This window comes from Cryptomeria japonica, chromosome 5, assembly GCF_030272615.1.
Source record: "Cryptomeria japonica chromosome 5, Sugi_1.0, whole genome shotgun sequence".
Lineage (NCBI taxonomy): Eukaryota > Viridiplantae > Streptophyta > Pinopsida > Cupressales > Cupressaceae > Cryptomeria > Cryptomeria japonica.
In genome coordinates, this window is record NC_081409.1 from 624,705,573 (window position 1) to 624,730,591 (window position 25,019).

The following is a 25,019-nucleotide window of genomic DNA, read 5'->3' on the forward strand; positions in this document are numbered from 1 at the left end:
ATGACAGATTTTGGAGAAAGGGCGGTTCACTCCCTACATTGAGAGGCTACAAGGACATAATCAAGATGTCACAAACTATTTTGCTCAGAACTGGAAGGATGGAATGATTTTTCTCCATGGTTGGAAGGTCATGGTTGATGAAGCCCTTATTGCACAAGTCACAGGGTTATCTATGGAGGGTATGAAGTATTACATAGACAAAGTGTATACTGAGAAAGCTATGCAAAATTTCCCCAAGAAGGAGGCAGAACAAGCCAAAATTGTTAAAAAAATGGCCAGTTACTATGACATTGTGGTCATTAAGTCTATCTAGTAGAAGCTTCTTAAGGTAATCATGAATTACCTTACTTTGGATGGTCATTATACTAGAGTGTATGGTCATCACTTTGTTATATTGAATCATTTTCACCATGGTGTGAAGATGTCTTTCCCTTTCTATCCCATGTCTGCTCTTAGGGTTAATTTTAGTGACCACTGCAAGAACCCTTCCAAGTTTCCCATCTTGCACGAAGGCCCACTAGTCCTTATTGATGCCCATTTTCGTGCTCTTCCTCCCCTTGATGATTATATCCATATTGTTTCCAAGAATGATGAGACTAGTGCAGGTGACTTTGACAATGAAGCCTTTGGGTCTGGGTCTGAAGAGAATTCCCCTCCCCTGAAAAAAGATAAAATTGAAAAACCATCGAGTTCAAAACCTAAGGTGAGGAAGGGTATCAAAGGGCAAAAGAACATTGTTATGTCCTCCTCCTCTACTTCTGCTAAGAATGGCTCCCCCTCTTCTAGCGAGAAGGCAGAAGATGGTAAGGACCCTGAATGCCCCAATGTCCCGACCTCTCCTTCTTCCAATAAGGAGATAGGTAATGTGGGCGTGGTTGGTATTGAAGACCTTCATCCCAAAAGTGTTGAGCTTAATGATAAGAGGGAGGATTATGATACTGTGTTGGGCATGGCTCGTGAACATGCTATTGACACTTTCAACATGTTCAAATGGTTGTTCCATGAACTTAAGGGGATAAGGATCAACCAAAGAGCCCTGGGAAGCAAAATGGAAGCGATCCCTACCGGTTCTACACAAGGTAATCAGAATAATGAGGGGAATTGGATGGAGGCTGAGAAGAAGTCAGCTATGGATTGCATTAATAAGATGGGTGAAGGGGTTGACCAACTGAAGAAAAGGCTGGAGGCTCACATTACCTGTGTTGAGGAAGGCTATAACAAGATCCTGGACACCCTCAATACTATTATGGAAAGCAGTCACAAAATTCTCAAACAGTCTGCGATTGTTATAAATACTATGGTGAATAGTCTGGAGCAACCGGATATGGTTGTTGTTATTATTGGGTATGATGCTAAGGCGACTCAAGGTGGAGAAGGACCTTGCAAAAGGACCCATGGAAATATGAAGAAAAAGGCGGCTATATAGAATGTGGATTACAAAGCTATGAAGATTATTGTTAATACACTGAGTGTCCTTGAGGCCGAGGTTGCTGAGACCCTCAAAAACCTTATGTAACTGGGTTTGTGTTGTTTTTTGTTTTCTAGTTGTTGGCTTTGTCTGTGTATGGGTTTGGTCTCCTTACTGTCTTTTTGTGCTCAACTGGGCTTTTGTTGTCTCTTTGGTTGTTGTTTCTTATGCTTATCCATGCAGCCCATTTTGTTTTGGATTTTAATATCTGATTTTGTACCTCTTAGAATCATTTTGTAAAGGGTTTCGGGGCCCCTTCAAAACCTATTTTTGTCTTAATCCAAAACCACACAACAATGTAATACTAATTATATGCTAGCATTACGCCAACAAGAACCTCCTTGTAATGTATATAGAGGGAGAGAGACTTATATTTAGTTATAATTAAATATAAGTATAAACACATGCATCCATACATGGAAACAATTGTGGATATATAATATAAGTATAATAGTCCCTCCTTACTATCTTAGTTTGAATAGAATATTTAATGGATTTGTGTGAAAAGATTTTAGTATTGTGTTGATTGTTAGCTACAATTTATTCTCATGTTTACAATTTTTTGACAGTGGTTTAGGCTTGTAATTCTATTAGGGTTAGGGTTGGAGTTAAGCTTGGGGTTACTGTTCAATTTATCTTGGGATAGCTATAAGATTCAATTAGGATAAGGTTTTGGTTTAGGTAAGGCTAAACGTTAAATTGTATTTTCATTTGAATTAAGGTAAGAGTTCAATTAAATACTAATTATGGTTATTCCATTAGAGTTATACTTCAATTAACACTACATATCAATTAAAGTTATGTTTAGGGTTTAATTGAAAACTTAAAGTTAAATTAGGATTGGATTTACATATAGAGTTTGAGTTAGGCTTCACATAAGCTTCAATTTAGGTTAAATAAAATAACTAAAATAATATAAAATAGACACCTTGAGAATGATATCTCTCGACGTCTTCTATATAGATTATTATAGATATAGGCATGCTAGTTTCTAAATGCTTTGTTAGTTTTGAGTATAGTAAATGCTTGTTTTAAAATAAATAAAGTAAACTATGTCAATGTTCTATAAATATCAAAGTGAAACTATTTTATTTGCAAGGATAAAATAATGAAAGTAATTTTAATCGACTATAAATAAAATAAAATTTATGTGCTTTTTTTGGAAGTTAATTATATATTTTGGAAAATATTTCACTTTAAAAAAATATAAGAAATTGAATTATTCATTAGAAAGGCAATATTTAATGTAATAAGTGATGCAAATATAGTTATTAAAATATTGACTCAAAACTTATTTAGACAATTGAAACATAAATATTTTCAAAATAAATGCATTTTTTTAAAGTTGTTTATGCTTTATAATCGGAGTATTTGAAGATTTTATTTTTATATTTCCACAAGTGCTTTCCTAGAACCGTTTCAAATAAGTATCCTTGAGAATGTTTGTGGAGGTATGTATGGGGAAATCCTCTTAAGAAAGCTATCTTTTTTAGAATAATAAGAATATTCTTTCAAATTAACAGTTTATATTCAACTATAAAATAGATTTGCTCTCAAAACACACAATTGAATGTGAAGGAAGGAAGCATGGGGTTTGGGTTATTGATTAATAAAAAATAAAGCTTTAGATCGTTTTCAACTTTTATTTTATTAGTGATGTTGGTATTATAGATAAAAACACATATAACTAAAACTAATCTCAAACAAGATAACAACTTTTATTTTCCTACTAAAGAAATGAACATGATATAGATCTTAAGCTAATGCCATAAACTAAAAGGATCTAAACTAATGTAAAGAAATCATATATTCTAAATTAATTAAAATTAATTTATTCTAATATACATATGAATAGTAGATTAATGGTAGCAAGGTTGTGTTAATATTGAAATCCCTTTTGTTCTAGTTTTTCCTTTTTATCGTCGTAAATTGTAACCCTAATCCAATTTACACCTCATGTTTGTGCTTCTACTTTAATGTGTCCTACCTCTATCCCCTCTCTAGGTCCAGTTTAACCCTATTCTCCAACTTTGATGTCATGAACACACTTTGGTGGGTCCCATCATGGGATGCCCTCTCCCCTTTCTCTTTGTTTTGGTCATGTTTGTAGAAGGACCAGGGTGTGGGATGTCTTGGTCTAGACCAAGGGGCCTCAAAATGCTCTGGTCCCTCTCAAATGTGACCAATTTGATGTGGGGCAAGTTTTATATTTTCTTGATGGCATTTGATCCTCAAGGCTACACATGAGTATTAGAGGTCGGCCTAATTGGTAATTTACCTAGGGAAAGCTAAATAAAGATACCCCATCAATTCATTTTGACATCAATCATATACCCTATTATTCATGCATCTGTGAAGCATTTATTATCAAGCATTTTCAGAGATTCAAGGCTTCATATTCATCATTCAAGCATTGTGGAGAAAACTTACATAAATCTTCATAGAAGCATGTGTGTGTGATTAGGGTTTTTTTATGTCCATGTGTTTTTCATGGCATTACATTCAACATTGTGATTACATTCAAAGAGAATTGCATCATCATCAACAATTGCAAATCTAAGGTATATCTCCTTAACATTTATTTCAGTATTTGCATTATTTCATTCAAGGTTGATTCATAAATCAAGGTTTGACTTAGGCAAACCCTATCCCCAACGTCTTTCCCTTTCTTTTTGTGTGTAGGAAATAGGTGTAGGAGTTGTACTCATTAAATTTTGGTAGTGTTAATAGTGATAAACAGGTTCAACATTCAAAGACAAAAATTTTGGAGGACCAGGGTGGATTTGTGCTACCTGGTTTCAAAAAGTCAGGCCAAACTTCTAAGAATAGGTTCAAAACATCTTATTTTTCCCAAATCTTAGTTGGTGGCTCTATGGGACATCTGTAGCTTACTATTTCTACCAATTTACCTCGATTATCCCACATTTCACCTTGATTTCACAACTACACTTCAAATTCAACTAAGAAAGAGGATAACCAATCACTGACCAATGAATCCAATCAGAGTCTCTTCTCTTTCCCCATCAAGATTGAGCCTAGATCTATTGGGTTCACTCCTCTTTCATTGTAGTGGTGTTAGTTGGGTTATTTAGTATATTTACTTGGTAAAACCCTAATTCCCAATTTCCACACCTTTACATTTTGGTGAACTCGACATCTTTCATGCTTGATTATGATTTGTGGTATTAGATCTGATTTGTAGGATTTTTAAAAATAAATTTTGCTCTCATAGATCATAAAAACATAAATTTAGTGGTTAATTTCATAAAAGCTCTAATTTAATTTACTAATTTTGGCTTGTGGGTTGCACAATTTTTCACTTATATTTTTAGATTTGATTTTAGGCACTCATAATAGAATTTATTAAATTTGATTTATTTTCTATTTCACATATGACTATGTTTATTTTTAGTTACATTTATCACAATCATGTGTTGGATAATGGCTTCTTTCATTTTACATTACTTCTTTTCATTCATAGTACTCTTGCATATTGCATCTTTAGGGTTTCCAAGATATTTCCTACTTTGAAATCATATCTAAAATCTTTTATCCATGTAATATGTTGTTTCATGATGAAATTTTTAAGAACATGCATTACGTGTGTAAATCACATAAAGACTTTTGTAGATAATGATAATCCTAGAGATGACATTGACAAAGTTAACATTTGTACCTCTACTAGGGTATCTAATGTGAATGAGGAAAGAGTCAATATTCCTATAAATGATCTCTCCAATGGAGATAAATCATTGAAGAGTAACATGAAACCATCCTCTTCTCATAGGCATACTCTAGTGCAGGGAGGGCAAGATCAAAATGTTGTCTTATCAATCTCTTTAGATCCTCCTTATGCTCCTAGAGCTTATCTTAGTCAACAAAGTATTTGTGGAGAACACGATGTTATGGATTTTATTCAAGATCTATCGCCTCATATAACATTAAGCAAATATGAAACCTAGGATGATAAGGACCTTCCTTCCCAACCTATAAAAGAGGATATGAATAATGATGATAGAAAGAAGAAATTCCCTACAAAGGATATTCCTTCTTCATCTAATTCTCCCTTTGATCCTTCCATGTGCCCTTACATTACAAATTTTAAAGAAATTTGTGATAATAGTCCTTCTTCTTCACAATTGAAACATTCTTATAGGAGTTCTTATAACATAATCTCAAAAAAAGGTTATAGTGGACAAGGACTTGGAAAATATGAACAAGGAATCAAAGTCCCTATAAACCCTCCTTCACAAGCTAATACAGAAGGTCTAGGACATCCTCATCATTTACCTATGGATGATCTCCTTAGGGTGCAAAGGTTTAATAAGTATAATGTAAGAGGTGTATATCCTTATATACAACCTCCTTATATGCTTTGGGGGTATTGATCTTTCCTATGCTTTATAAGGATCCACTTTTTATTTGTTGAGTGCTATTTTTTTATGATACAATATCATTCCATGTGTGAAGTTGTTTGTTTTATCAAGGATTCTCTCTTATGCAAGAGGTGTATATCCTTATATACAACCTCTTCTTCACTTAGAAATGTATATCTATTCTAAACAAACCCTTCACTTTGGGTCAAAAATGTGTCATCCTTCATCAATCATCTCTTCCACCTAGCAATAGGAGGAAGGTATACATTCTTGTTCCCTTTCCTCTCTTTTGGCTAATGATGTTATTTTTGGTCAAAAATCTCCTCTTGGAGGTAAATATATTTGAACAAATATCTCTTCTCCTCCAAGGATTCCCTTTACACTTATTGCAAGATATCTTTTTATCAACTATCTTATCCTTGCTTCTAAGAGTAATGCCTCTTTAGCTCAGATTTACAAACATTGTTGCCTAAAAGGATATCTCCTTGGTGTTTAAGGTGTGTGTCCTTGTTTCTAGATTCCTTAAGACATAAACATAGGATTATGTTTATGTCTTAAGGGGGGCATTTCATATCGCCCTCTTTGTACTATATTTTTACATGTCTTACATGGGGTGTTCATACTAGAAACTAGACAAAACAAAGTCTTAAACAAGATGCTTCATGTTTGAAACCAGACACAACATTTTTATATGTCTTATACAAGATACACATTCTTGAAACCAAACAAAACAAATTTTTATATGAGATGTTCCCAAAACCAGGGCATATATTTCTTATATGAGGTACACATTCTCGAAACCCGACACTTTTGTATTTTCATTTCATGTCTTATGTAGGTTGTTGCATGCTAGAAACCAAACAAAACAAAGTCTTATACGAGATGCTTAAATCCTAAAACCAAACAATGACATATGTAGTTGGATGAGTGGAACTAGCAAAACACAACTAGACTATTTTGACTCTCCTCCCCAACATGGATCACCTAGCAAAACACAACTTGCTAGCCCATGACATCCATGCCCTCTCTCTTTTGTTTCCCCATGAGCTCATAGCTTTGATATTTGTGGATCACGGTTCATTTCTCTTTTTATGTGATCACTTGTGTACTTGTGATAGCATTAGAGAATGATATTAGTGACTGAGAAATCTTGATTATCGAGGTCTCTTCAACTAGTTGAATTGGAGCCTTTCTGTGTTGTGTGCCTTTTGTTTTTGTTTGCCTTTTTGTCTTTATCTTGTTTTAATGTGTGTCCTTGCATAAGATTGTGTTAGTTAAGATCCTAAGATTGGGGGCTTGGCTCCTCAAAATTAGTGATGTCTTATCTATTTGTGATCTCACTCTTTATTGTTCTTCTATCTCATCATTCTACTTTGTACCACGAGTATTTGCATAGGCTCATACTCTCATTAAAGTGGGGTTAAATGTAGTGTTGTAAATTGTAACCGGTCTAATTTACACCTCTTGTTTGTGCTCTTACTTTAGAGTGTCCTACCTTCATCCCCTCTCCAAGTCCGGTTTGACCTTGTTCTCCATCTTCGATATTTTGAACACCCTTTGGTGGGTCCCATTATGGGATACCCTTCTCCTTTTCTCTTTGTTTTGGTCCTGTTTGTAGAAGGACCAGGGCACGGGATGCCCTTGTCTAGACTAGGACACCCCAAAATGCCCTGGTTCCTCTCAAACAAGCCCCAATTTGAAATGGGGCAAGTTCTATATCTCCCCAATGGCATTTGATCCCCGAGGCTGCATATGATTGTTAGAGGTTGGCCTAATTGGTAATTTACCTAGGGAAACCTATATAAAGACAACCCATAAACTCATTTTGACATCAATCATATACCCCATTATTCGTGCATCTATGAAGCATTCATTATCAAGCATTTTTAGAGATTCAAGGCTTCATATTCATCATTCAAGCATTGTGGAACAAAGTTGCATCAATCTTCATGTAAGCATGGGTGTGTGATTAGGTTTTTTCATGTCCATGTGTTTGTCATTACATTCAACATCTTGATTACATTCAAAGGGCATTGCATCATCATCACAATTGCAAATCCGAGGTATATCTCCTTAACATTTATTTTAGTATTTTCATTATTTCATTCTAGGTTGATTCATAAACCAAGGTTTGACTTAGGCAAACCCCTATCCCTAACATCTTTCTGTTTCTTTCTGTGTGCAAGAGTTGTTCTCGAGAATTTCGGCAATGTTGACAGTGGCGAATAGGTTAAGCTTTCAATGACAAAAAATTTGGAGGACCAAGGTAGTTATGTTCTACTTGGTCCTGAAAAATTAGGCTGAACTTTTGAGAACAGGTTCTAAACATCTTATTTTTCCAAGATCTTAGTTGGTGGCTCCGTGAGACATCCGTAGCTTACTATTTCTATCAATTTACCTCAATTATCCCACATTTTGCCCTAATTTCACAACTACACTTCAAATTCAACTAAGAAAGAGGATAACCAATCACCAACCGGTGAGTCCAATTAGAATATCAGTCTCTTTTCCCATCAATATTGAGCCTAGATCTATTGGGTTCACTCCTCTTTCGATGTAGTGGTGTTAATTGGGTTATTTAGTGGATTTACTTGGTGAAACCCTAATTCCCAATTTCCATACATTACATCCTTTCATGTGCATAATTGTCCAATAATGTATCTCTAGGGTAAGGATTGACAAAATAGGGAATTAAGGTAATGGAAAGAAAGATGATCGAATATTCTTGACAATAATGTGTGTAGAGAACTTGTAGTTGAGTTTTGAGTTGCTCGTAGAAATCTCAACCCACTAAAAAAATGCTAAAATTTGCATGCTTTTTAGGAAGATTGTTATTTGGGATATGAAGGTGATAAATTGTACAAACATAAATTAGAAAGGGATGAAGACAACATAAAAGAGAAACTCTATTTTTGGAAGTAAGTCACTAGTTCATGCAAATCATTAGTTTACACAAAATTATTAATTCATACAAAATTGCTAGTTCTAGTAGTTACAAAAATTCATTGCAGTAGAAGTGTTTTTGTCACTCGCTAAAAGGGGAAATTTCATCAAAATACAAATTTTCTTCTCAAACAATACAAAAACATGAGAAAATAGTAGATGATAAATGAACAAAACTAAATATATCTAGAAGGTCCTAAACGATTTTAACTTGGAGGCACAAGTTAGCTACCACATCATTGCTTTTAGATGTCATAATGGCATTTTAGGATATACATAATCACTATACATGCTATGTTGGGCTATATATTCTTGGGAGGTAAAGGCCTACATATTTTTCTTGGACCACAATATGATCTTAAAGGATTGGCCAAGATTACCTTCCAAGTTCACCTAGAGTTGTCATGCTTTTCAAGTGGAAATCTTGTCCTCAATTTAGAAAGATTAAAATTCAACATTTTTCTTGAATGCTTATGTTGATCAAGATTCTCTTTGTATACCAAATCAATTATCATTTACAATACTCTTTTAGTAGGTTCAATTTCAGGTGAACAAAGTGGTATTCTAAGTGGTTCATTTACATGCGCTTCTTAATCACTAAGGTAATGCTCCTTGCACTATGGTAAAGGGTTCTATCTAGCTCACCTTTGAGTGCTCACACTAAATCTTTAATATGGGGCTGAAGGAGAAGACAATATAACTCACATCAACATTCATAGGAAAATGTTATGAGCTCTTTGCTTCCTCCTACAAGCCACATTGGTTGGTCTTTGCCCCCTTTAAGGTAATACAATGAATTCTACATTTGGCACTTGAGGTTTCTCCTCCTCTCAAGATAATGGATGCTTAGTCTATTGAACATTGCCTTGCACATGGTATTATTGGTTGAGAGCCCCTTCTAGATGGTCATTGGAGACCCAACCTTGATGATTAGGATTGTCCACTTGTTGCAAGATTTATTACTTTAGTTATTTAGTGTTTAAATATTTTTGTAATTGCAATTATATCTACTTGAACTTGCTTTTGTTTCCTAAGCTTATTTTATGCCTAATTTAATACTTAGGTTAGTCATTGGATGTGATTCCATGTCACTAATTTTTTAAATCATTTGTAAATTATTTTTAATTTAAATTAATATACACATAATTATTATAAAATATAAATTCAAAGTGAAAGTATTTAAAACTAAATAATTTATGAGATTAAGATTTGTAGAAAATTTAAGGTTAACAAAATTTTCAAGTAATTGGTCCTCCATCTAGATTCATAGACTCTTCGAAGCTCTATCTATTTAAACTCTGGAGGGTGACCTTGTATTTTTTTTTTGTTTTTTTAGTGAATAATGTATTTTAATGGTAATGATCTCTATTCATGTAAAATTTTGACTATAGATCTTGCTGTTGTGTCTAGTCTCATACAAAATGATTAATTTGTTTCACTCTCAAATTTTATTCTATACTTAACTAGTTTGTCACTAATGTATTTTAATGATAATCTATTCATCGTAAAATTTTGACTATAGATCTTGCTGTTGTGTCTACCCTCATACAAAACGATTAATTTGTTTCACTCTCAAATTTTATTCTATACTTAACTATTTTGTCACTATAGGCTGTAATTCAATTCCCATGCGTAATGACTAAACTGTGGAAGAAGTCTCCTGAGTGGAATCTATCATTACGAGGAACTAAATTGAAGTGGACAATTTCTGATTAAATTTCAGCGGCTCTAGACTTGAATTGCTTTGAATTGATATTTAAATCAGGGATCACTTGCTTCATAGACGGAGTACGGAGGAAGAAATCTTTGCATTTGACGATTGGGGTGATAGATCGGCTGTACAAACACTGTATCTGCTGAATTAAATCATCCAAATCTACCTAATTTATTTCAAAATAACGGGAATTATTAAAGAGGATTTTGACACAGCATTTGGCTGAGGTTTAATAGCATGGATTTGCCCGGCACCTGGGACGATCTTCGTAAGCAGGTTCATGTTCAATTTATATTTTTCATTTTTTCAGATTAGGGTTATTTATTTTCTCATTTTCAAATATTTGGAAATGGTTTTAGTCAGTTATAATCAAAGATTGGTTGCGTTCTTTTGAAACTGGGTGTCGATTGAATTAATCATCTAAACGAGCGGATACAGATGAATTCACCTGCACGACAGTATTGTCGTTTCGCGTGAATTTTCTTGGCTGTGTGTTGTTTTGAATATTTGTCCGGATCTAGGGCAGTACACTTTTTAAAGCTGAAACTTCTTGGGGACAGCTTGGCTTTTGCAAGTGTTAGATGTTTTTAGAAAATTGATGCATTTCATATATGGTTGGGTTTTTTATGCAGCCAATTTTGAATATTTTTGCTTGGTAGATCTGTCTGCCGTGTGATTGATCATTCATGCATCAATACGGACACCACTTAATGTTGAGAGCATTCCTGCTGGGTAATGTATTTCATTTTTATCAATGCCTCATCTTTCAGCCAGATAACATCCCATCAAACTATCCACATACAATTGTTATGGAGTCGAATATTGTAAGAATTTAGGTTTTAGGTTGTCCTGTTTGCGGTGACTGAATTGTTAGAGGAGTCTAATCTATTGCATTTCAGGATTGGCGTCCAACGCATTGAATCTCACCTCTGGATGCATCTTCAGGCACAATCAAATTAAAACCAATGCACATTTAAATGGTGGGATTTCTTGCCAGCGTAGTCACCGTGAGACATAGAATACACAATTTGGGGATGGGGACGTTTTGCAATAGTTTATGAGAGTATATTAATAAGGGTATAGCACACCACTGTACTACGTTTAAATATGGTCATCAGGATAAGGATATAGGGCCAGTCTATATCCGGAGCGTGAGTTTCCTTGTGACCATGCTTAGAAGCTTATTTATCTCTGACTGTCTTATGATCCCACACAGTCTATGTTGATTCCTATTCTAAAATAGTGAATTGAAAGGGAGAAGGATTGTTTTGTTGTTTTTACTTTTGTTGTTAAGCATAAAGGGAAACGATACATGAACTATACATTGCCAAAATTTGACACCAAATTCATATTTTAGTGGAATATCTGGCATCAAAATTCACTTTGACTTGCACTAAGCTTCATATGGTAGTGACTGAATCAATTAACTGGGCACATGAGAATAGCAAGACAAATGATATTTAAGCTCAGGTCACTTGTTCTCTAGCTTCATTTGGTAGTGGCTAGTTTAATTAGCTGGCAGGATAATCAATGGGGAGGTGGGGGGTATTGGGGAAGACATGTGGGCGTTGGACTTGGGTAATCATCATAGCTTTGGCTCATGTCTTATCTCACCAAAAATATAGCATGTTGGGTTGACAATTTGACTCTATCTGTTGGAGATGGCAATGAATTTTATTTGATAGATATCATGTAGGTCTGTGTCCTTGCATTGGCAGGGATTTCATGCCTCAATGCTTTTTTTCCCTCCAGCTTGGTTCAGGATAACTTGTGACAGCACAAGAAAATTGAGACTTTTGAGAACTTTTTCAAGCATAAAATTTGGCAGCTCGGAAAGAAAGTCACATAAGTCAAACTCTTGAGTTGATTTAAGAACTCAACTGTTTTCTTTTTTTCCCTAGAATTAATAACTTCGTCTGGAGTTTATTGACACTTTTTCTTATTGATGGAACCAAAAATTTGCTGTTAGTTTGGAATGCTCAGTTCGATAGTTACAACGCACTGGGTTCAAACATTGTTAAGCATGAAGGTACAGATTGTGATATTTCTCTGATGTCAATAAAATTAATTTTCTCCAGTTTTAGATGGTTTTGAATGGATTTGTTTGGCAAAGGAAAGCTTCAATGTAATGAAGATTGAACAGATATTTACACATATGCACTGGATTCCAAGTTGTAAAACATTTCTGGTTTTTTATAATATACATTTTACAGATTTTCCACAACATTTGAAGCATTTTCTTGATTATGGGTGCCAATTATTCTTCTCAAAAGATTGAAAGGAACACTTGAGTTGGGCAATTCCAATAAATCATTTAGTCTGTTGGGAATTATTGTAAGCAAATCATACTACTGACTTTTGATAGGAATTATTTGTGCTTCTGTTGTTTTCTATTTCACTAAATCATTAATAACTGTCATTAGGGTCAAAATATGTAGGCCTGGTTATAGCTTATGGATAATATCTGACAGTACGTACCAGTTGAAGAAATCAAGTGAGTGAAAAGTTGAAAACAGATTTTTTTAGTTTCCAGGAAACCTGTGCAGCTTTTCACGGGCACATTATTTGTCTCTACTGTATACATGTATGATGTAGTTAGACATGCATGCTAACATTTCAAAAGGAAATCTGAATCCAAGCAATTGCTGGTGAAGTTATATAGGGATTCAAGAGGATAGGCATAATTTACAAATAACCTGCTGAATCTTCTCCACTTTTTCACTGTAAAATATTGAGTTTCAAGATGGATGGAAAATGTTACTTCTTTTTTGTGTTCACGCGTTAAAATAGTGGAGCTAGGTAAATCTCATCTGGTTGTCATTTGATGTGCAAAGCATGACTGCCATGGATGAATCTTGGAAAAGCAGCTGTAAAGTTGAAAATTTTGGTTGGAATTAATTTTATAGCATAGGCTGTTAGGAAAGCCATATAGTTATCATGTACTATAGTTCTGAGTCTCTGACCCTGCTGATAAATATCCAGCACCAGTAATAATGTTTTATAATTGCCATTTTATATTCTTATTAGCTTATAAAATTAATTTTTTTTTTATACGTGGAATTCCGAGTGTGAGGACACATTTAACATATATGCACTAAAACAAATGCTTTAGTTGTTTATATCATTCATAGTTACAAGGTATTCTTAAAAGTATGTGAATATATGCATATCTTTTAGTTTGGTGTACGAACATAAAATTTTTATCAATTACTTTAAATAGGTTAATTAACATGAGCATTTCTAATATAGGCTCTTGATCTGAATGCTTGTTCCTTTTGTTTAATTTAAATAACAAGATTCTCTAAAACAGAGATGTAATAAGAAAAAATACACTGACATTGAGAGTTCTATACCAGTCAAAATGAAAATAAAAACTCAATGCAACGTCCCAAGCCTACTATTATTGTGAAAAATTACAGAAATCTGAATCTACTCTATTACATTGATGATGCATGACAAAAGCAATGTAGTCACCTTAGTCAAAACTGCCCTGGAATTGGAAAAATCAGATGTTTCACATGTATCTTGCTATTTGCTAAACTGTGATTGATAATGGTCATTGTTGAAAATCCTCACATAAATTTTGAAGTGAACTGCTGACTTTGGATCATAAAATACTTTGACATGAAACCTTAAAGCACTGGGTAATGATCAGATGTATTTGTTTCCAGAATGTACAACAAGGAAATGTTTTGTGAAGGATTTTTTTTATTTTCTTTTTGATGTTGCTCCTATCGTGTTATGTAAACAATTGATGGATGTGGGGGTTGCAAGAATCAGTCGATTTCACTGGAACACAAACTCTATCAAGTCTTTCTTTTTTAATTGTGCACTCTTGGACTTGTCCTGGTATAAGGATGAGGACTGTCCTTATGATTCTCTGCCATTGACAACATATCCTTTTATGTTCTTCCTTGTTCATTAGAAATTAATCATCAAATGTTTCAAAAAACCACTTATGAGATTAATAGATAATGATTTGCTGACTGCTAATGGCTAGTGAAAATTCACTGGTAGTTTTATATCCAAACAGTACGATTGGACTTCAAACTTGATAGATGATGTGTCTAGATGTCAGAGAATCCCTAGATGCAGTTTGGGGAGAAACAGAAAGGTCAGATGGGTTTTTGACTCACTAATGGTAAGTATTGGAATGAAATGGCACTGATGCCCACCTGATAAGTAGGCAGTTGGAGTATGGATGCTATGATTCCATTATGATATGAGATTGGTCTGAAATTTGATAGGGAGCTTCCCACATTCTGATCCATTGAGACACCAAAAGTCAGTTTAAAATTTGTTTGTTTGATATTTTAAATGCCCCAAAAGAGTCTGCTGTATCCTGGCTATATCATGGATATATGGTGTCCAAATGAGTTGATTTTTGATATGCAGAAAGTAGAAATCATAATCTACTTGCTTACCTATTTGCAGCCAAAAAAATGGACATTTGACATATCAAAAGGTATCTACCTAGTGATTGGCAGGTTAATCCCTGCTGTTGGAAGTTGTTCTGATCCTAGTGGTTTTGACTGCGAGCTGGAAATTTTGTTTGAGCAAACCTACAGTTTTGTGGGGTACACCTCCAAAGGAAGTTGAACATTCACCCATAGCAGTCCAAAATGTTAGGATGCAATGGGTAAATAATTTAGATTATGAAACATCTGGAAGATGAAGAGAAGTTCAAACATCAACTTGAGCATGTGAATACACCCTTTTGAATGTGAGAAACATTGGATTCAATCTGATTAATCTATTCATTGGGGCATTGCATGGATCATATATCGAAAACACATGATTTGGCAGACCTAATTTTGACCATGATTTAGTGACTTGGCAAAACCCATCAAATGGAAAAACCACTAAAATTCAAAACTCGTCTTATATAAGTTTCTCCTGTAGCCTCCTTGAGTACCCATGAGTACTTGTCATGAATTTATCTATAAAACTCATTGGAACTCGCTTGTGAGTAAATGGGCAAGTTTCTTGGCTGTAAAGAAGATCTTGTGACTACTAAAAGTGTTTTGAAACTACGGTAAGGATCTTTTTTGCATTAGAGAAGAAGTATAATGCAGTACCTTCCAGTTCAATTGTTGAGGCATCCGTAAAGGTTTCATGCTCCAATAGAGCTTCTTTTGTATAAATTCTTTTGTAGTCATTGTTAAGAAAACCATATAGGTTGATCAAACCATTTCCCACATAACCCCATGAGAGAAAAGCATGAGAGAAAAGCATGCATGCAAGCTTATATAACAACCATATGCAAAGATCAAAGACATATCACAAGATAATGCAAGATATACCTTGGGAAAAATTCAACCTCCAGAACTATCCACACTCAATGTATTATTCAGCAATGAAACATTACAGTACACGCTCCCCCAATTTATCCTCCATGTGTCCAAACATGTATCCACACATGACATGCCATGCTTCACATATGCACTCTTCGAAAGAAGCTCAATACAATGACAGTCAAGCCAAAAAAACCACTACAACTAACTGCTATCACTAAACATGTGCTTGCTTTTATAGAATGAAGTTCACACAAATACAACTAAGTGGTAAGGTAAAACCATGTGCCTCAAAACCATGAGTACACAAAACCATTTATCTAAACATTTACTTTATGGTAGTAAGTTTTCCAAAATTTAAATACTTTTCAATGTGCAACCTACACATAAAATATCTAAACCAATGTTACAAGTGGACCCAAATAAATATTAATGTAGCTCACCTCCTAAGGATGCATCACAAATAAATATTTATTTTACATAATTACAATAATCAATGTTATGCAAGGTATACAACATCTGTTCCCAATAGTCGCAAGGACGAATCTATCATGACTTTTCATGTTGAATGAGATAATGTAATATCTAGGAAGCCTGGTTGACCCCTCAACAGTCCTGGCTGGGTTTTGATCTTGGTTGGGTCTAAGATTTGGAGCTGAGCCTGAAACAAAAAGAAATTCCGAACTTGTTTATAATTGGCAAGATTATAAAAATTGACATGTGTCATGAAGGTCTCTGCAGCCTTAAAGGCCTTAATTTGGTCTTTTTTAAAAAGAAGAAACTAAAAATTGTTTTTGGGTGTTATGGTAAATCGATGTATTAAACAAAGGAGACGAAGGCTCCTTAAATAGATTTACAAAGACGATGTTTCTAAATGAAACATTCGTTAATTGAAGACGAAAATAGAAACTAACTAAACTAAACAAGATGACCATTATATAACATCACATTATTTTAATACCTTCCCTTAATGGTCATCATATGAACTACCCTACAGAAGACAATTTGCAAGTCTTTTTGATCATAAATGCAAAGAAGGCTGCCCCTTCACCTCAGAACACTCTACTGCTGTTGAGACCCTCCCTAGATCTGTAGAATGTTAATGGTCAAGCTAACAAAAAACCTTCCAACTTGATGTTAGGAAAACAAAAAAATTGTCCCTCCCTTAGCTAGAGACACTGAGAATAGCTTGTCAAACTGAAACCACGATTTTGAGGAAAAATTGGCAAACCCGAACTACTTCAAAAAAATAGCCACGATTTTGTGGAAAAAATCGGCAAGCCCTTGTGCAGACCGTTGCCCTAGCAACTCTATGTGCAATCCCAAAATAGTTGCAAGAGACCAAACACGATTTTTTAGGAGAAAAATTGATCAAAACCCGTAGATAATTTTTAGGAAAAAATCGTGAAAACCCAGACATTGAAACATTTGCGAGTAGTTGGCACAAAATCCGAGACATAGATCAGCATGCAAAACCTCATTTTTGAGGTAAAATAGTAAAACCCTTCCAAAAATTTTTAAGGAGAAAAAATTATAAAAACCCACCACTAATTTTTCATGGACAATAATTAGAAAACCTAGCAAAAATTAGAGATTCCCGTTGAGGAGAAACCCTTTCACAGAAAATCGACACAAAACGTGTTGTAGAGACAACACAAACGGTTGAAATCTAGAAACGCAGAGAGTTTTGCATAAAAAAAAAAGAGCTGTGGACATAGATGAAGAACACCAGACGATAGAAACAAAAATGGCTGAAGACACTTTCTCGGGCCTAGAAAACACGAAGAAAGTAAGGAAAAAAACCTTCGATTAGAACAAACGCGAGCCATCACTTCTAAAAGTGCAAATAGAAAAAATGAGCTGCAATAGGTCGCACGGGCCGCAAAAACACAAACGTGACTCCATGAGAGAGCTTGGATAAAAAAATGCGCGAGTTGTAGGAAGAAAATTGAACAACTGGCAACTTGAGAGGGGCGGGTGAATGAGTATTCCTTGAATATCTATTAAAACAATCTTGTAATTACTTTGCAGATTTACTTCAATTAGATAAATATAAGTGATCAAATGAGAAGGAAAACAGAGATATCATCCACATCAACACACACAAGAGAACACTATAATTTTTGCGTGGAAACCCGTTAGGGAAAAACCACAGAGAGGGTTAACTCTCAATATAATATAACTAGTTATAGAATATTACAAGTGCTTACTGCAAGGCTCATTGCCAAAAAGAAAAGGGCTCATTGCCAAGAGGGCTTACCACCTAGAAGAGAACAAACAAAATGAACTGCTAAGATTGCATCTTACATATGCATGAATTACGATTCCAATTAAGCTCAGTGGACAATCTTCTTACACTTCATCTGTTCTTCAACTATCCGCTTCAATCACATTTGATTATTGTGTTGCACTTCTATCTCTGTATCTTGATTTCCTTCAATATCTCTTTCGCATACATACATCTCCCTGTCTCATCAAAGGAATGCATCTCATATATATACTGATTTATATATCAAGTCGGCCATACATGCCTTACAGGCTATTACAATATACATCATGCGTTTCACTTGCAAAGGTCGGCCAAAGATAACAAAAATTAAAGCCAACTAGGATATACATGTTATCCTTTAAGTTTGACCATGTCCCAAAACCGCAAGGTCAGAACCAATCAATAAAAAAAATGCGGATATCAAAACCAACTATTCTGTTCTGGAGGAACAAAGCAATTGATAGACTAAATTGCCGAACCAAGCATCTCACCTTTCGGAGATCTAAAACATGTGAAATCTGGAATACAGGTATATCTGATATATATTTGTACTACTGAAACTGCAAAACCATATCTGCAAGTGCAGAGCAATGCAAAGCAAAACACGATGGACATAATCACTAAAATTTTGGAGCAGCGACATAACAAGTCAACAAAAATATGATGACATCAACGATAACAGGTAGCCAACACAACATTCTCCTTCATCAATGACAAAACTCTAACAATCTCTTCCTTTGTCATTGATAGCAACATGTATTAAAAAAGAAACTGCCATACAATACATTGACTTCACAAAAAACTCAAAACTTCACAAAGCTTCGCATCTCTATAAATTCTTTCTTCTTCATACTTCTACAATCTCTCCTTCTATAATCTCTCTCCCTTAAGCTAAACATCTCATTTTCTCATTCTCTCCCCCTTTGCCCTCCATCAAGGGCAAAGGATATCAAAAGGATATCTATGCACATTTTAAAAAAATGAAAGTCTTAGTTACCTCTTTGTGGAAAAATCTCCTTTTTTTTCTTTGATTTCTGGGAGAAAAGAGTTCCAAGAATTAATAGCAGATGTCAATGCCGTGCATTGACAATTGCATTGCACAAGCAGGTCAATGACACCAATCAAGTCATTTGGGACCGGTAGGTTCAACTCTGTTTTCTTTGGATCTTCTAGTAGACGATTATAATGATCCATTTTAGTTTCAATAATCCCATAACCATCTAGAATTTTTTGCAAAAGTCATCTCTCTGTCTTTGTACCGAGGACAATTCCAATTGTACAAAGTTAATCTTCTTTCTCAATGCACCATCCTTTTCATTAAAAATATTGAAGGACTCAGCTAAACTGTTCATTTCAGATTCAAGGGAGTCAATCTTTGCCTTGTGATTTACTGTGGCAGCAGGCCACCTAATATAGTCTCTCTGCTCTAATTTCAATATGATCATAAAGAACAAAAATTGAAAGGTAGGCTTGATATAGCCCCATTTCAATATGATCATTGAATGATTGGAGAACAATTGCATATGCAAGTAATCTATTTAAATGGTAAATACTACAAATGACACATTACAGTAATATCTTGTCCATGTTATTATTGCATGACTTTATTCTTTTAATATGTGAATAAACCATGGGCGATTGTTGATTCCATACTAGTTGCACCTGTGGTGATTGTATTTAAGCTAAGTACACAAGCAAAATTGGATATATACTATATTATCTCAGTTTGAAACTGTTTATAACTTGAACTTATCTGGGGATAACAAATTTCCGTTAAAAGAGCAGTTTTGTTAAAGCATGGGACATGCCATCAGGTTTAGCTGCCAAAGCTGCACTGAAATCAGGTACATAAGTTGTCAGTCACTGGTGTTGCTGAGCTTTTTGGTACTGATGCTTTGAGATTATAATTGCTGCTAGTTGCTTGTGACTGTTGCTACTATTGAGCTAACTTGGAAGAGAAAATTGTTGCCCTCAAAAACCTGGCATCGTTTTCCTAATCATCAGCCTGTTTTCTCTTGGTCCAATTGTTCATTCTCCTCTTTCAAGCTTTCATCTAATTTTCCTTTTTTTCCTTGATTGTACCTGGTATCCTTCATTTCTTTACAGTGGCAATTGCATTGGTAAGAATCACCAGCCACAATTCATGCTGTCTCTTTTAAAGATATCTTCAATGTCTTGCTCGTACTCCTTATAGTTATAGTTTCATGTTCCTCCCAGGCCCTCTTTTCATTCTTGCACAGCTTCTCCAAAATTATTATTGCACAACTTCTCCAAAACTAAAAGTATTAAAAATAGAAGCCGACTCCCAGATTATCCTGTATTATCTCAGCATCCGTTAATCTAAGTCATTCCTCCATAGAGCCACAGGCTACTGTTCTAGCTGAAAATAAAATGCTTTTTTAACATTCAGTCCCTCCCAAAAATTCTGAATGTATTCATGCATCTCTTATTCGTCCAACTTTTTTGTCTATTTCTTGAGTCATCAATTAAAATTTTAAATGTTACAACCTCAAAGCTTGTTTTTTCTCATTTTGTTAAGTAGGGTTTTGTATTTTGAATTTTCTAAATTAGGATTTAAAAATACATTCAAGTTGCATAAATAACTTTAATGTAAACAAATTAATGTTTTGTTAGAGTGTGCATAGGAGTTTGTGAGCTCATGAAAATATTAGTGTGTAGCATAATTTGAGCAAAATACACATTTTGCATGTTTAAGAAATAATAGAATTATAGGACTTTAATTTGTTTTTCTAAATATTTTAGAAACATAAGTTTATAATAAAATTTGCATGTTCTTTATTTGTGCTGCCCATTCCATGGACGTTAATGTTGATGAGCAAGTAGTCAAGGCATTGAATTTGTTTCCATTTATCTTTAGGAGATAACCTTCAACCTAAATATTAATATATTCTCCCAGCACCCGCTGACGTTGGTGGCCAGATTGAGTTATGAATGCTTTTCTGGTTTTACAATATCTTTGATCCTCTCAATTTTTGGCTGTAGTTTCAAGCCTTCTAGTTGTTTCTGTAATTTTCTTATTTTCTTCTGTATATCGGGTCTTTGTAGCAGCCATTTGGCTCCTTTTTGATATTAATATAATTACTTAATTTTGGTAAGGAAATAATATCTCACTGTCAAATTTTTTTGCAAGTTTTGTGTTTCGTTGAAATCAAACTTAAATTTGAAAGAGGTGAGTTAGTGTAATACTAACCTGGTAAATCCCTCTTTACAAATTGTGCTGTCAAATACCGTTGCTTATTTGATTTGAATTCGGTTACTGTTTATAATTATAAATACTGATTCAAATGATTACATGTGCCTGCATTTATCCATGTTGTATCATATCCAAAAGCTCTGGGAAACCGCTGTATCAGTACTATCATATGACATATTGTATCAGTAACTTAGTTGAAGGCCTATTAGATATCCACTTTTGAAGGTCTTCTTTATGAAGCATGCAAAAAACCAATTTAGCTTCAATGAATTAATTAAGCTATATGCTATCTGGTATATTGATAGGATTAAAATACAGTTTGAATGCCAACCATAAAATAATTGTTTTTTCACTAATTTATAAACTATTTACAGGCAAGAAAATTAGAAGGGCAACTGGATGAAAAGTTGTCATCTTATAGAAGGCTGATTAACACCAAAATTGAGGGTTCTGAGCAAGATCATGAAGCTGGAATAGAGAGATTGCTTCAACAACTACAGAATGTTAATGCACAGATGCAAGTTTGGGTATCATCAGGAAGTTCAGACATTCTTTCTCATACTCTTACTAGGCACCGGGAAATCCTGCATGACCTTAGTCAGGTTGATTTCAATCATGTTCTTGCATGCTGAACTACACTTAGTAACCAATAAAGAATCTAAATGTACTTCTTGATGGCTTTGGTACTGCCTTTAAACAAAACCATGGAATTTATTTTATGCAACATTTGTACCTCAGATGTTTTGCCAGTTTTGCTGGATTTATAAAAATATATATTTTCATCTTCTGTGCAGGAATTCACCAGGCTTCGCTCAAGCTTCAAAGCCAGACGGGAACATGAAGCATTGCTACAAAACTTCGGTGCACGTGTTCATTCAAATGGTGATCTTGAAAGCAATAGCGATTCAGCAGAACAAGCACTTCTAAAGGAGCAAGCCATTCTGCAAAGGAATACTGGACAGGTGTGAAACATTTTGCTATCATGTCAATTGAAATTAGGTATTTAGTGAGACGTTAAATATTTATTTATTTTAAAGATAAAGGTTAGAAAAACTTGTCTAAATTCTTAACATCTAAAGTGTTTTGCTTTTTGGATGTTTTCATTCTGCCACTTTTGTAAATGGTGTCCTATGCAAAGAATAAAGAAAATTGGTGTCACAAATTGAGAAAGCATTTGCAGGATGATATATATTATATATTATCTATAAACATCCTTTGGTCTTCGATTGTAATTAAATCTCCAATCATGGCTCCTTTATCTTTAGTAGCAGTCAATAAAAATCATTTATAATATAGCTCATTTTGTGATACTAAGTTATAAAAGTAAAGGTTAATTTGTAAAAGTAGCTTTCTAGGTGTAATTTCCCCTTTTGGGATATTCCTAAATTTCTCCCTGAAACCACAACTACAATTAAAAATAAGGAATGTATACATTTTAGAATATAAATTTACCAATTGAAATGCCCTTTATAAGAGAATTCCTTGTCTAGGTCTTGCACACAATATTAGTTACTAGAAATTGACATTAAATCATAAGCCAATATAACATCTATTTTGACTAAGCATTAATATGCATCATGATATCATACAAACATTATTCATATTATAATCTAATTAAGGCAATAAACATTCCAATGTGGATTCCTATAATGATCTCAATCTTATTCATATTATTTGATAGTCTTTGCTGTGATGCTTCTCAATCTTATGAAACCTTATGACATCTATTTTCATTTTCTTATGCAGATAGACAACGTGGTCCTCCAGGCCCAAGCTACTCTTGGTGCACTTGTGTTTCAGCGGTCCACCTTTGGAAATATTAGCTCAAAACTAAGCAATGTCAGCGGTCGCTTACCCTCAGTAAGTAAAGTCAACTTTCTGCTTTTCCTGAATGGCATAGTAAAACATGTTTTATCCCTTCCGTTATTCTAGATTTTCTCTTTACTCATATCCATATAAAGAATAACATTCTTTATTTTCACATTCTGTAATTGCATAGGTGAACCATGTTCTATCAGCAATCCGTCGCAGAAAATCTATGGACACAATAATTCTTTCTCTTGTAGCATCTGCTTGCACTGTATTTATTTTGCTCTACTGGCTTTCAAAGTAAGCGATGTCTTACAATTTCAAAAAGAGAAGGTATGCTTCAGATGCAGGAAGGTTCATGCTTCCAGAATAGCATTTATCAAATATGTTGTCTCCAATTTTTGGCTTTCTGCTAGCTTAGTCAATTTGTCAAAATGAGGTCCATATGGTGCATGTTCATATTAATATTTTTTGAAACGAATGGTTTTAATACCACATTTTTTTTCATTTTTCACCTTCGTTGATATGATCTCCTCAAGAAACCCCCATATAATTGTTGAAATTGCAACATTTATATGAAGGTTAGTTTACCATGATACAGATATCTTAAATGCAGCTACTTTGTCTTCAGAAAGTCTTTGTATCATGCTGCACACAATTGGCTTTCTAGGCAGGACTCATGTATGTATGAATAGGACTCATACAATTATATTTAGACTATATGGTATATACAGGAAACGCCTTGCATCCATAAAACCATCTTGGGGCAACACTTCAGGTCATGAAATGCCGGACTCATGTTATCTTTCAAATTATGATTGAGCCAGATAGTCTATTCTCTTTTCCATTTGATCATTAATTCATCTTTTTCAATATAACCCTGAGTTTGGACATAATTCGGTTTCTTCAAATACATTTCTGCTACTTTTTTGTAATCTATAATTCTCTTCTATCATCAATTATCCTGCCATTTTAGTAAAGTCGGTATAAATTGATCATTGAATTATTTCTCAGCAATATTCTTAATACAACCATGATCCACATTACATTTCAGATAACTGTTGTTTCAATTAATCCAAAAAAAGGAACCATATTGCAGTGTAGTCAATAAAATATATTTAATTCTTTCCTGATGATGGATCATAGAGTTGATCCGAAACATTGGGCATTAAAATTTTACACACTTAAATCTAGAAGAATAAGCTTGAACATTATGGACTCTGGAAATTTAATTATTACATATTGAATTCTTGTAAATGTAACATGACTGACTAAATCTAAAGTTCGTTTCATAGTTATTGTATGAAGAAATTCAACCATCGTTAGCTCTACATATTCTATGCAGCAAAATTGGCTAGTAATCTCAGCAGACGTCAGAGAGAACATAATAAAAAGCACATAGCTGCCATATTGTGATTAAGCTATTAGTTTATTTGTATGAAGCAAGCTAATAAGTTTGAGTATATTGTACTAATCCATAGCACCTTTTTTTTCACCATAGTTACTAGGTCATTTTATTTGGGGAAATTTGGCATCTGTTGTTTAGTAACTGAAAGATCTGGATAAAAGCGGGAAAATCTTTCTGGTCCAAAAATCTGGAACAGACTGGATTTGGTAACAATGCTTTTTATTGTGCTTATCTGCATTGTGTGTTTGGATGAAAATGGGTGAAAATATTTGCATATCAACACACAAATTTATTCGATATTATATTTGTTTGACATAATTTCTTTTTAGTTGTCTATGGAATATATTTTTGTGACCTTGGGGACGAAGGATTACATTATGGAAACATACCATGAAATATTTATGGTAATACTGGACAGATTTATGGTTTGAAGGTTCACAATTTGTGGCGTAAATATAATAAATAGCATTGACTACAAATCTTTTTTTTTTTTGAAGTCACCGATCATAATAATTAAAATTTAC

The 25,019-nt window shown here is 34.1% G+C and overlaps 1 protein-coding gene across 1 annotated transcript; it reads left to right on the forward strand.

Moving 5' to 3' along the window:
• The first annotated feature begins 10,346 nt into the window (after nucleotides 1-10,346).
• LOC131055055 (Golgi SNAP receptor complex member 1-1) lies at nucleotides 10,347-23,601 on the forward strand. The gene is made up of 5 exons (XM_057989678.2): nucleotides 10,347-10,777; nucleotides 21,653-21,880; nucleotides 22,073-22,240; nucleotides 23,025-23,138; nucleotides 23,278-23,601. The coding sequence occupies exons 1-5, from the start codon at nucleotides 10,739-10,741 to the stop codon at nucleotides 23,389-23,391; spliced, it is 663 nt and encodes a 220-aa protein (XP_057845661.2). The 5' UTR covers nucleotides 10,347-10,738; the 3' UTR covers nucleotides 23,392-23,601.
• Nucleotides 23,602-25,019: the final 1,418 nt, after the last annotated feature.